The sequence below is a fragment of the Ursus maritimus genome, unplaced genomic scaffold, assembly GCF_017311325.1.
Source record: "Ursus maritimus isolate PB19 unplaced genomic scaffold, ASM1731132v1 scaffold_30, whole genome shotgun sequence".
Classification (NCBI taxonomy): domain Eukaryota; kingdom Metazoa; phylum Chordata; class Mammalia; order Carnivora; family Ursidae; genus Ursus; species Ursus maritimus.
Genome location: NW_024425564.1, coordinates 3,076,985 through 3,091,183, shown reverse-complemented (window position 1 = coordinate 3,091,183; position 14,199 = coordinate 3,076,985). Strand labels below are relative to the sequence as shown.

General features: G+C 41.0%; 1 protein-coding gene across 8 annotated transcripts in view; it reads right to left on the bottom strand.

Moving 5' to 3' along the window:
• Positions 1-14,199, bottom strand: part of FKBP5 (FKBP prolyl isomerase 5) — a 112,971-nt gene that overhangs the window by 15,549 nt on the left and 83,223 nt on the right. For all 8 annotated transcript variants that reach the window (XM_040644706.1, XM_040644703.1, XM_040644702.1 and 5 more), the window contains 2 exons: positions 6,415-6,571; positions 145-235 (listed from right to left, as the gene is read on the bottom strand). In XM_040644706.1, the coding sequence (XP_040500640.1) occupies positions 145-235; positions 6,415-6,571 (248 nt within the window). The remainder of the gene's footprint in view (positions 1-144; positions 236-6,414; positions 6,572-14,199) is intronic.

Sequence of the window (14,199 nt, the reverse complement as noted above, 5' to 3'; positions counted from 1 at the left end):
GAGAGACCACCTCGTCATGAAAAGCACAACATACGAATAAATGCCATCTATCCACACCACCTGATAATAATATAAGATGTCATTTATAGGGAGTGGACAGAGAAGAAATCTGCCATGATTTCAGAGAAGCTGGTATTTTCTCACCTTTTCGAAGCTCTTAAGTGTCACTTCATATATAAGCTCAGCATTAGGATCAATGCCAAATTTAGGCTTCCCTGCCTCTCCAAAACCGTATCTGAAATGGAGAGTAAGAAAACAAACCTTTAAAAGAACGGATTTATTTCCAGGCACTTCCTTTGATATCTGAGGCAGCACGTCAGCACAGAGCTCCCATCTGCACACTCCACACATCGGGACCCTGAAGACACACCGGCTGTGGATCAGAAGATACAGTGCCACGTAGCACTGCTGCGGCGTCTGAAGAAACCCGGCGAGATTTAGTTTTCTTTTCTCCTTCACCATCACATGTAACATTAACACCTGTACTCCTTGAGAAAGTTTGCTTGATGTGATTTTTTTTATTTTTTATTTTTTAAAGATTTCATTTATTTATTCGACAGAGATAGAGACAGCGAGAGAGGGAACACAAGCAGGGGGAGTGGGAGAGGAAGAAGCAGGCTCCCAGCGGAGGAGCCTGATGTGGGGCTCGATCCCATAACGCTGGGATCACGCCCTGAGCCGAAGGCAGACGCTTAACTGCTGTGCCACCAAGGCGCCGCTGCTTGATGTGATTTTAAATGTCACTGTCTTTTTCTCTGCTTGATGTAGTATCTAGTTCTTTTTATAAAATAGCCATTGTTTGGTTATCAGGACTTTTCGCTGAAGCTTTATCCGCAGGACAGAGACAACAGGCACTGTGATTGCTACAGTGCTGTTTATTGGCGGCTATGTTTTAATACGCTTTTAACTTTAAAGTGTGGTCTCCTTCCAGTAGTACCACTTCCAGTCAGATAAATTGGGGGGGAAGGCTGACACAGCAGGAAGGAAATTCATCCTCCTGGCATTTGAAAGCAAGACATTTAAGAAGCACACGGAACACACAAATGATAGAATACACAGTCAAACAGAACAGCCCTAGCAAGCTCTAACACCTCATGGAGAGAAATGCTTTGAGCTCTGTGGCTACCACACTGTAAACAGGTGTAGACCTGTTAGCCAAAACTTCCTGAAGAAAACGACTGAGGGTATATAAATTGTTTTTCTGTTTTTATTTTCTTTCAGATCACTGCAGGTCTTTAAACAAACCAGAGCATTCAAGAAGCACATGTCTCCTAGAATGGAAGTTCTGGTGGTGGTTTGTCGGTCTGGTCCAGTGGTTTCCCAGCGTCCAGTACAATGCCCAGCATCTTATGAAAGTGGTTCACTGGACTATATTCTGTTCCCATCTGTTTCAAGGCCAAACTACTCTTGAATATATGGAATGGTACTGCAAGATAACTTAGTAAACCCAAAGTTTCAGGCTATGGGTTGAAGGATGCCAAAACCAGGTAGATGCTAATACCTCCCATTTTCTCCGGGGCAAAACGACTAGAAGAGGCAACACTCCTATCCTGCTGCTTACATCACTTTCTTTACCCCTTCCCTGAGTTTTTCAGGAAGAAAATGCTTACCTCCTCTACTACACAAGAAAAGGAAAGCTCGAGCCAGAGAGAGGCACAGAAATACAAAGACAGTTGGTAGGAATGGGGTGTGGCAGTTTTAATAGCAGGGCAAAGGGTATCTTCAGCAAAGAAATCAAAGAGGACATAATTACCAGTGGCCGATTTTAGGCAGTCATGACTAGTTTTCTACTTTGAGCTCTTAGACCTATATATCTCCTATTGGGTTTCTACCGTCTGGTAAATAACGGAACATTCCTTAACTGTTGGGAACTAGATAGGCAGGTGAGTCCTTGCTGATGTTTACTGACAGCATGTGGTATTTGGAGCCTTGCGCTAAACAGGTACAAACCCAATAGACGGCCTGACACTTGCCTTAGGCCAGTGACTCTCGACAGGGGTGATTTTAATCCAGCCCCCAACAGGGACATTTGGTAATGTCTAGAGATTTGGGGCTTGCCTCAACTACTGGGGTGCTACCAGCATTTAGTGGGTAGGACACCCTACAACGCATAGAACAGCCCCCACAATCAAGAAATATCTGGCCCCAAATGTCAACACTGCTGAGGATAAGACAAGCCGCCTTAGAGGAACTTGTGAATCAAAGTCCCAAGGCTAGGGGTGGGGGACGTGGGGGGGGTGTGAAGAGACTCTGTGAAGATTTCTGTGGAGCACACCATCCTGGGGAGGCGTAAGCCCACACCAAGCTGCTTTGCGAGCATCTAGCCTGACTTCCAAGTTATACAGAAAGTTGTCAGACTTGTGCTAGATCGGCCTGGGCAAGGAAGGACCCAGGGCACACAAATTCATCTGACTGAAAGAACAGAAGAAATCTGGTATTAATATTCTTGAATTAACAGTTGCCTGCAGACAGCAGAGATATAAAATGTGACTATTAATGACCATTAAGGCTTTATGTGCATACAAGAAGTATTGTACCACAAATGCTTACCAACTGCTTCATTTTTACAGATGAAGAAACTGAGGCTCAGAGAGAACTGCTTCCGGAGAGTCACACAAAGAGGCAGCAGCAGAGCCAGGATTTAAATTCAGACTCTCTGGGTCCCCAGAAAACTGTTTATTTTTTAACCTGCACTGCCTCATAATTAAACATTCTGGCTCTTGGCAGCCTGTGTTTTTGTCTGGGGCTGGTGCAGGATAGAAACATAAGGAAAGGGAGGAAAAAAATTATAACTAGCCATATCTTACCTAAAATGAGCACAATATGAAAGTATTAAACAGTATTAAACACAATATAAAAGATACTGTTCTGTTGAGAAGAAAATTGGTTCTGTGGAAGTGTTTTATGAATTTATTATGAAAACATCCTACCAAGGAGTCTATCAGAGTCGCAGAGGTGCGCTCTGAAGATCTTCTAGAGAATGAAATGCAGATGACGCGAGGGAACTTCAGAGCGTGAATTTGCGGCAGCCAAACCTACGGCGACGCTCATCTGCACTGTTCTGTGGTGTGTGGGGATGTGAGCAAGACAAGCAAGCCCACTGTGAGCACTCACACGCACCTGGTGACGGAATGGTCGGCCTGCGCGGACAGCCTCACATGCAGAGTACACACTTCACAGAGCTCCTCGACACACTAACCAGTATCTTTTTCTAACTGTGCTGAATTATTTCCATGAAACGTATGAAAAAACTTTTTTTTTTAAAGATTTTATTTATTTATGTGACAGAGAGACAGCCAGCGAGAGAGGGAACACAAGCAGGGGGAGTGGGAGAGGAAGAAGCAGGCTCCCAGCGGAGGAGCCTGATGTGGGGCTCGATCCCATAACGCCGGGATCACGCCCTGAGCCGAAGGCAGATGATTAACGACTGCGCTACCCAGGCGCCCCCGAAAAAACTTTTATACCTAGAAATTTTTGAAAACTATTACTTTTATAACTGAAAAGATTTGAAAAATCTACCCGATGTTAAAACTGGATTTCCTTTTTCTTGTGGTCTAAGGGTAAAATGGAATAGAAAAATAGTCACCACAGTAGCAATAACAGCTAATATACAGAGAGTTTATATGTGTCAGGTACTCTGCAAAGTTCTTTGCGTGCATTACCTCACTCAGACCTCCACAACTTTATGCAGATCCTGTTATCCCCATTTTACTGAAGGGGAAACTGAGGCTGAGGAGAGTTAAGTGACTTGTACAAGTGGACACAGCTGATAAGGTAATAGTGGGGGGGGTTAACCATTAATGACACAACAAACGATTTAAATGTGCAAGGAACTATTTGCATGAATAAATGTAAGGATGATTTCTGTATCTCTTTGCCATTAAACTTGAGCCAGCTGCCCCCCAAGCTGTCTTGTTAGCTAGCTCAAAATGTAATAAACTGATTCATACAATCTATGCTTGCATGTATGCAGAATTATCCATCCTCGAGGAGCTGAAATCTGAAAGCATGCAGTGGACATAAACACCACTCTCTTCATATGAGTCTAGAACTACAATTTTAGAAAGCTAGATTAAAAATAATTAGATACTACCTGGATATGGAGGAGACAGCTTTCTTTATGCTCTACTTGAGTAAAAAACAGTTCCTTCTAGAAGGAGAGAAATAAGTTTACCTGAAGGTGAACTACAATGATAGGGTAAATGTAAATAAAACACACTAAAACAGGAATATAGTAGTGGGAAAAGGATGGCAGAGAAAAAGAAGGTGTGAAATAAAAGGTGCCTCCACGAAGGCTCTAAAAGGGGTCCAGGTGTAGAGCATCGGCAGGCCTGGCCAAACCTCACCTGGGAAACAGAATTAGGGCTCAGGTATGAGGGCAAAGGTGAATACGCCACTGAGTTACTCCTGAGGCTCCACAAAGGCCATCAAGTGTACAAAAGTCCAGCTGCACCTATCCGTAAGTGCAGGCCGTCCGCATTCGCAAGAACTCAGAATCCTGGACTGAAATCCAAGGAGCCAGAGAGGGAGGAGCCTCCAGATAAGCAGATGCACTTTCATGCAAACAGAATCAAAACACCCTGCTTTCTCTCAAGGGTCCATTTCTCAAGATAGAAGGGTTAGATTCATGGTATAATTTTAGGTCCAAAAATAATGCCAAACATGTTTTCACAAGAGAGACTGTTAGTGTCTGATAGTTCTAAGCTGGGAAGTGCTAATGGATATCCTTATGATGGGAAGAATTTAGGCAAAAATGAGTCATCTCCGCTGCCTTTAGATCCAGGAAGAACACTTTTTTTCCCCCCAGGGACTCTGTATAAGAACAGGTGGCATAAATTCAAGTGGTAATAAATCATCCAAATGCTTCTTCTGCTTCCAACCCTCACATGTTTTACTGCCTCCCACCTAATTTAGAGAAAAGGAAAGAGGGGGGCAGGAGAATCATGTGAGACGAGCCAGTAGCATCCTGTCTTGACAATATGGCAGGCAAAACAAATAAAGAGCAAAACTCGCCTGTTAGTCCTATCCTTGACACCCAACAATCAAGTAAACAGGCTCGCAGATCTTTGTGATATTACATGGCCCATTAGTTCACTCCATGACTAACTGTAGCCTGGTTTAATTGTTTCCACTGTTACCATTAATTTCATTGAAAACACCAAAATATTGATCGAAAAAGCAAGTGTATACCTGTGTTTTTTTTTTTTAATTATTGTTGAGTACAATGTTACATCAGTTTCAGGGGTACAGCACAGTGATTTGATGATTCTATATTACACTATGCTCACCATGACAAATACAGTCACCATCCATTAGCATAAAATATTAGCACAATATTATTTACTGTATTTCCTATGCTATACCTTTCATCCCTGTGACTTATCTTATAACCATAAGTTTGTACCTCTTAATTCCCCCTTTGCTTATTTCACCTAACCCCCCCAAACCCTCTGCAATCACGTTTGTTCTCTGTATATATGATTGTTTCTGTTTTGTTTGTTCATTTGTGTTTTTTTAGATTCCACATATAAGTGAAATCATATGGTATTTTTCTCAGTCTGACTTCTCTCACTTAGCACAATGCCCTCTAGCTCCGTCCATGTTGTCACAAATATAAAACACTAATGAAAGAAATTGAAGAGGACACAAATGGAAAGATATACCATGACTATGAATTGGAAGTATTCGTATTGTTAAAATATCCATACCAGCGAAAACGATCTACAGATTCAATGCAATCTCTATCAAGATACCAATAGAATTTTTCACAGAACTAGAACAAATAATCCTAAAATTTATAAGGAACCACACAAGACCCTACATAGCCAAAGCAATCTTAAGAAGAACAAAGGTGAAGAGGGGTATCACACTCCCAGACTTCAAGATACACTACAAAACTGCAGTAATCCAAACACTGTGATACTGGCACAAAATAGACACATAGATCAATGGAACAAGATAGAGAGCCCAGAAATAAATCCACACTTACTTGGTCAATTAATCTACGCCAGAGGAGGCAGGACTATATAATGGGGAAAAGATGGTCTCTTTAGTAAATGGTGTGGGGAAAACTGAAGAGCTACATGCAAAATAATGAAAGTAGGGGCGCCTGGGTGGTTCAGTCGTTAAGCATCTGCCTTCGGCTCAGGGCGTGATCCCGGCGTTCTGGGATCGAGCCCCACATCAGGCTCCTCCGCTATGAGCCTGCTTCTTCCTCTCCCACTCCCCCTGCTTGTGTTCCCTCTCTTGCTGGCTGTCTATCTCTGTCAAATAAATAAATAAAATCTTAAAAAAAAAAAAATGAAAGTAGACCACCTTTTTATATCACACACACACACACACACACACACACACACACACACACCCCTGTCCTTTAGATAACTTCACTGTGTACTGAACTGGTATGCTGCTTACCGTGGTCCAAGATATAAAATACATTGTTCTTCCCGTTGCATTTTCTCCAGGGCTTTGTCAATTCCAATTGGAATGTCATGGTCTTCTCCTTCCCCAACAATGAATACCACATCTCTGCAATCAAACATCCTTCCATCATAGCGGCCTTCCAGGTGGACTGAGGGAAAGGAGACAGGTCAATCAAAGCTGCTCTGTAGGACTGGCTAATTTAGGGAAATGATAAATGATTATTTCCCCTTTCTCATTTCATCTAGACACACAAGGGGTATGGCCTATTGACACTTCGTCTACCCAGTCTGAAAATTTAAGAGCAATCCTATTTCTAAGTTTAAACTTGTGATTACCAACAACTGTATCAATAAGATAGCTTGAGGGGCAATTGGGTGGCTCAGCTGGTTATGTGGCCAACTCTTGATTTCAGCTCAAGTCGTGATCTCAGGGTCCTGGGACAGAGCCCCATGTCAGGCTCCCTGCTCAGTGGAGAGTCTGCTTGAGGATTCCCTCTCGCCCTCTCCCTGTGCCTCCCACTCACACTCTCTCTAAAATAAATAGATAAATCTTAAAAAAAAAAAAAAAGATAGCTTAGTGGATAATAAAACAAAGCAGAAACACAGGTTTAATTTATACCTACTATATGACAGAAATTTCCTCACCTGTAACACAGGATCAAGAAATGCTAGAATATTTAATAGATAATTATCAAGGTGCCCATGAATTTAATATCAAATTTATAATGACTTAGACATTTATAACTACACTTTGACTTCAGATGCTTGGAAAAAAAACAACTAAATGACTATTTCCCCACGATAAACAAAGGTTAACTGAAAAAAGCAGCTCTTTTTTCTTAAGAGTGTTAATCTCATCCACAAATATATTTGAGTAAAAACAGAAAACCCAAAGTCAGCATCATCAATAACTATATAACAGCTATACCCCTTAGTGGAGTGATAACTGTAAAATGTGAAGGAATCATTAGTCTACTATAACTTCACAAATCAAATTATTTAACCATCTCTTCTGAAATGTTAAGAGGTCAATTTCTTGGGGCCTAATTTCCTATTCCACTTAAACTCACTCAGCTAATTCCTAGGGTAGTTTCATATTAGAGAAGCTTTTGTTTCTTCAAGACAAAATAGGAAAAATGCACACAGATATGTATATTTTTCTTGATCCATTACTTTTTTTCTAGGATAAGCAACTCTCTGAATCTTTCCAACTACTTTTCATATGAAAGATACTCATTCTCTTCCATTTGGGTCTTTGACTCAGTAAGAAAAACGGATGGCTCACGCAATGGCACAGCAGTCACCAAGCAATGTAATAATCGGTCTTTCCTAAGAAAATTCTTTATTCTAACTTCTGTAATGTAATGGCCTAGATTCAAATGTAACCATTTCCTAAAATGCTTCTTTTCTAACACCAGTTTCTCTAACTTTAACATGCTTTAGAGAGACTAAAAATTACTCATTCTGTTATACTTGTTTCATGAGACAATTATTAGTTTCCCAACACAAATTCAATTCCAACTTACTCTACTTTTGACCTACATCTCAAAGGTCCTCTGAGGCTCTACAATTCTATGAATCTATGACCCAGTGATACAGTTCTTACAGGCCAGAAACCAGCTTCAAAGCCAATTCCTGCAGTTAATTATTTGACCAGGTACCTTTAAGCCCAGGCCTGAAAAATTAGATAAACGCTGAAAAGTACACAGCAGTGGTATAGACATCAAGAGCCACAATGTCACATGGGCATTTATGCTTTAAAGCTCTCTATCCTGGGGCACCTGGGTGGCTCAGTCGGTTAAGCATCTGCCTTCAGCTCAGGTCATAATCCCAGGGTCCTGGGTTTGAGCCCCGCATGGGGCTCTCTGCTCAGCAGGGAGTCTGCTTCTCTCTCTCCCTGCCACTATGCCTACTTGTGATCTCTCTCTCTCTGTCAAATAAATAAATAAAATCTTAAAAAAAAAATAAAGCTCTATCCTTTTCTGATTTACTAGGATTAAGACCATCCTGACGTGCTTCCGTCGAAGACGTAGGATGAAGTCCAAGGAACTCGGGCCAAATTAGAGAGAGGCGTGACTCTCTAAACAAGGGCAAGAAATACACTGGCTCTCAGGGTGGAATTTTGCTCTATGTCCCACAGTCATAAATGCAGATGATCCTCTCTAGTACAGTCACTTTTGGAATGCTCTAGATAAAACAAAACTCAGTCAACTGATAGCACATTGAAAATTCTTTCGAATTGGAAAATAGTTCCAAATAAATTCAGCTTTATTATTTTCAGATACATCTAGAGAGGTTCTGCAGGGTGTCTATGGCTTAAGATATTTTTACTAAAATAAAGAAAAGCTGATGTTGCTAAAGGAATTGAGAGTTCTGAAAAGTTTATGCTCTTACATATTTTAAAATCTGCCCAAGAAATTTGATGTAGACTAATGTGATGATATTTTTCATGAAAAAAAAAATTGCTGAGTGAAGTGAATTTCAGCTCATGAGTTGAGGAATATTCTCAAGTACTGAGACTTATTATCCTGGTGCTTCACAACTCAGCTGACAGATTTTTCTGTCTGAGGTTTATTGTTAGAAGTATCTTCCTCCCTAAAGGAGAGTACATTTAGTGGGGGAGGAAACTATCAGTACATTCATTGTGGTTTTTGGTTGATCAAGTTTGAATGTGTTTTCAAAACAGGAAATCCAGAGACTCTGCAAAGGATTCCTGCCTGTGTGTCAGTTTCCTAGGCTAGTTTTCAGCTTGATGCATGTACTCGATGTTAAAATTACATAAATAATTCCAGAAGTTCTCTTTACATGGGACAACCCATCATATTAGGGGGGAAAAAAAGACTGGCTACTAATAAACGTGTTGGGAAAGATAAGTGAAGCAAGCAAGCCAAAAAAAGGGTTCAAATTATAAGGAAGGCAAGCAAACTATACTGAAAGCAGCTGGCATAGGAGACACAATAAAGGACAGAACCAATGTTTACGGCTACCTGGTCGGAAGGTAAAAATCTGCAATAACTAAGGGGGGTAATCAGAACGGGGAATGAACCATGAGAGACTGTGGACTCTGGGAAACAAACTGAGGGCTTCAGAGGGGAGGGGGGTCGGGGACTGGGATAGGCCGGTGACGGGTGTTAAGGAGGGCACGTATTGCATGGAGCACTGGGTGTTATACGCAAACAGTGAATCATGGAACGCTACATCAAAACCTAATGATGAACTGTATGGTGACTAACATAAAATTTTTTTAAAAATCTGCAATAACTCTCATACTTACTACTTTATGTATGGACTTTTTTTTTTTTTTTTTTTTTGTAAACCTAACTCTTCTAAGTTGGACCTGAACACTACGTACAGTACCATCAAATCTTAAACTGATACATGCACACACACACACCAGTTCACATGTACGTATACAACCGCAGCCTTTTCATCTGGAATGTCAGAGTAAGAGAAGGTAACACAGGCTCAGGGAGTATACAGCCCACTCACTCTTTACATCTGCACGTAGCAAGGGCTATCTCCCTGTTAACTGGTTTCTAAACTCAGAACACTGGTGTGACAAGTACTACAAGACTGCTGACAAGAACTCACACACCACCCTGGAGCCACAGAAACGCCAAGGACCGCCACAGCAGGGCCCCCTTCATGGTGACAGACGCGAACATGCCTGGCTCCTCCAGGGCCAGTGCTCGGTTTTTGTTTTTTGGGTTTTTTTTTTTAATTGTCTCGACAATTGATACCAAAGAAAACCGTGGCAACTCTGGCTAAGGAAGACCTGTGGTTGCTTTTGACCTTGCATCTTTTAGTGCAAATACTCACTTAATAAATATTTAATAATAACCATCATGACTCACTGGGAGCTCGGCCTCTAGGGCTCAGGAGGTCTGTTGCTAATTCCAACCGCATGATTTACGGGAAGTAAATGATCTATGACGTGCCCAAAGAGAATAAAAGTACATACAGGATGCTTCTACTTAGGGCTTTTTTGGTAGAGAAAAAAAAAATACACAAAAAGGAACAACATTTTCTCTTGACTTAAAGTCCATGTAACTTGGAGGGGGGAGGTCCTCCAAACCCCATGAAGTCAAACCAAATGAAATTACCCGAGCTTTGCTGCGCAACCCGAGTGTAACCACATCAAGTAAGCCGGGTCTGCTGCAAAGCATCACTTAAACTGGAGCTCTGACTTATTGTTCTCTTACTGCCCTAGAGCAATTTTGTTTTGAAGAGCACAGAACACCCTGTTCTGAATGTGGCTGGCACATGAACTCGATGTGCTGACAGCAATTTGTACTCCGATTAAAATAGGGGGGAAAAGGAAAGAGAGTGTACTGCAGTAACAAAAACTGGAATGCAAGAACCCAAAAACTAGAATTTGTATTTTAGGAAGCAAAACTGAGAAGGAGGCTCCATAACCTAAAAAAAAAAAAAAAAAAAAAAAAAAAAAAAGTGCCGTAAACGCTCCAGCCTCAAGACGTTAGCTCTGCTAAGTGTCTGTTTTTCCCTTTTCTAATTATAGTAGCTGGTGTCTGATAGCTTTGCACTCATTCCCAAAACAATTACTGGGTCATGGGGATCTGAATGGGAATGTTGTAATGGCATTACTACTAGACAAGACCAGTCATCTGGCCAGAGAAAACCAGGTTCTGACAGGTTACTCCCACATGGCAAGGGTTTTTTCTGCTGCCTAATTCATGCCAAATGAGTTTCTCTCTGCCTGCCTAATAGAGCAGAACATCCAAGAGACAGTGGATTCTTAATGACGCCCTGAAAAGGCAAACAAGGAAACAGAGATGGATTTCTAAAATCAGGAGAGCCGTATTAATCACTGATTAGAAGAGAAACTGTTCCCATCAAGCATGGTGGTCAAATTTCCCCCAACTGCCTCCTTCCTCCTCTGTACCACTTTATACCGAGAGAGATGACCAATGACTGCTGACAGAACTGAGGGGCAGACGCTAACTGAGGGCAGGCATGCACCCTGGCTACCTGACTAGAAGAATTCATGCAAACGGATGACAGATGATAGATCTTAGTCTAAATAGGAAGCGTATGCACAGCCATAAATTCTCCACCAACACGAATCTGCATCATTCCTCTCTTCACACCGGGAAAGCACTTTAGTCAGACCTGGATTCCAGTCCCATTCTGCCACTTAACAGTTGTGGCTTTGGGCAAGGTCATCTAAATTATCTGAAGCTCAGTTTCTTCATCCACAAAATAGGGAAAACAAGATGAGCTAACTAGTAATTGTGGAGAGAATTAAATCAGGGCCCGAATGAAAGCTTTTCGCCCAGCACCCGGCATTCGTTCATTCTTATATCAGGGTATCTACTGTGTGAGGACACTGTGCTACGTGTGGATACACAGAGATGAACTCAGTGGAAGTTAGCTATGATTATTTTCCTGCAATGAGTGGTAAATTATACCAGATTAAACATGTTTTAGAACTTCGGCTCAAGAAGCCACTTACTGGCTCCACAGAGAGCACTACTGCAGTATGAATAAAACTCAAAGTAGGGAGGCAAAGGCCATGTTTTACACTTCTTTTGTACCTCGCAGTGCCTAACACACAGTTCAAGGCCAGAAAGTAAATATTTATTTAACAATTAACTTGAAAACAGGGCATTAAGGAAAATGGTAGTAATTTTCACTCACTTATGGGAATTTTCCTTTTTGAATAGTAGTCAGTACTACTATTTTTAATAAATTCCAAGAGCTATTTAAATTTTTACTGATATGGAGCTTCTGTTTTTTAATACTATTTTATTTTTTATTTTATTTACTTATGTTTTTAAAAGATTTTATTTATTTATTTGACAGAGAGAGACAGCCAGCGAGAGAGGGAACACAGGCAGGGGGAGAGGGAGAGGAAGAAGCAGGCTCCCAGCAGAGGAGCCCGATGTGGGGCTCGATCCCAGAATGCCAGGATCATGCCCTGAGCCGAAGGCAGACGCTTAACGACTGCGCTACCCAGGCGCCCCCTTTAATACTATTTTAAAGTATTAAAATCCACTGGCTGGATTTTTTAAATAACAAAAAGGCCTATTTTCTACTAAGATTTTACTCTACCTGAAGACTTGAAGCTACTTTTTTTAGAAGGAACTACATAAATTCAAGATATTTGAAAGAATAGGGGCGCCTGGGTGGCACAGTGGTTGGGCGTCTGCCTTCAGCTCAGGGCGTGATCCTGGCGTTATGGGATCGAGCCCCACATCAGGCTCCTCTGCTGTGAGCCTGCTTCTTCCTCTCCCACTCCCCCTGCTTGTGTTCCCTCTCTCGCTGGCTGTCTCTATCTCTGTCGAATAAATAAATAAAATCTTCAAAAAAAAAAAAAGATATCTGAAAGAATAAACACTGTCCATTTTAGACCAAGTGCCACACTATATTATTTTGTGAAAACGTATAATAAAGTGGTTTCAAGAATTTGCTCTCTCTTACTGGACAAAATTTACCAGGACATTCACAAATACTTCAAAAGCATGTGAAAAACAAAACCAAAAAAACCCTCTTAGCTCTATCAGATCTCAACATGGGCATACATGAACTCATTCCTCTATTTCCAATTTTTGGTACCATTTGGTTTTTGATATTTATTGACAGAAAAAAGGAGAGTGTGTGTGTGAGTGAGGGGGGATGGTGATGGAGAGGCAGAGGGAGAGGGGGTGAGGGAATCTCAAGCAGGCTCCACGCCAAGCACGGGCCCGATGCAGGGCTCAAGCACACAACCCTGAGATCATGACCCGAGCCAAAATCAAGAGTTGGACACTGAACCGACTGAGCCACCCAGGTGCCCCAAGAAAATCATTTTCGACAATTTTGCCTCCCCTCTCCATTTCCCACTGCATCGCATTTTGTTAAAATGACCCAGTTCTGGACTGTTAACCTATTATTACTTTTAACATTATAGTTTTGCCTGAAATTTCAGGGATCTGTCAAGATAAATGCATCCAACTTCACTGACATGTTATGGAAATTACTTTTTTGCTCACTAATGTTGCTTAAGCCTTGAAGTCTTCACTTCTTGGCTTTATTTTTTGCGATATTTTAGTATATCCTACAGTATTTTTTTTTTCCAAAAAGGGCATGAGTCTGCATATTCCAAAAAGTTGATCTTGTTCTTCTACTTAAAGGAATTGACTGAGTATGCAACTCTAGGTTCAAAATACTCATAGTTGCAATGCTCAAAGCATTGTCATGTAGTATTTAGTGTCATGAGTAAGTCTGATGTCATTCTGATTCTCATTTGTTTGCATAGAGCTTGTTCCTCCATGGAAAAGCTCAAAATTTTCTTTTAAGCTGTGGGATTAAGAAATCTCACCAGAACGTATCTAGGTGAAAAAGCACTCTTTGCTGCTGTAGGCCCCTCTCAGCTGGCCTTTTCAACTCTTAAGGTTCTTCTATCTTCTCTAGGAAATTTTCTTCTATCACGTTTGATTAGATTCAATCAGTCTATCTTTGATTTTTCATCCCCATCTCCTTTCTTTCACCTTCCATATCTTTGGGTTTTCTTGATCTACGTTCTGAGAGATCCTAGACTACCTTTTTTATATCACCAATTCAGAATTCTGGGACTGCCCGTTTTGCCTTTCAACCCTTCCTCTGAGTTCCAATTTTGACAATATTCTTAATTTCCAGAAACTTTATCTTCGTTTTCCTTTTTCAGAGAAGCTTGTTTTTTAACTTATGAATTTAATGTCCTATTAAGTATCTCTGAAGATAGTACTAAGTATTTTATTTTTTAAAAAAAGATTTTTAATTTATTTGAGAAAGGAAG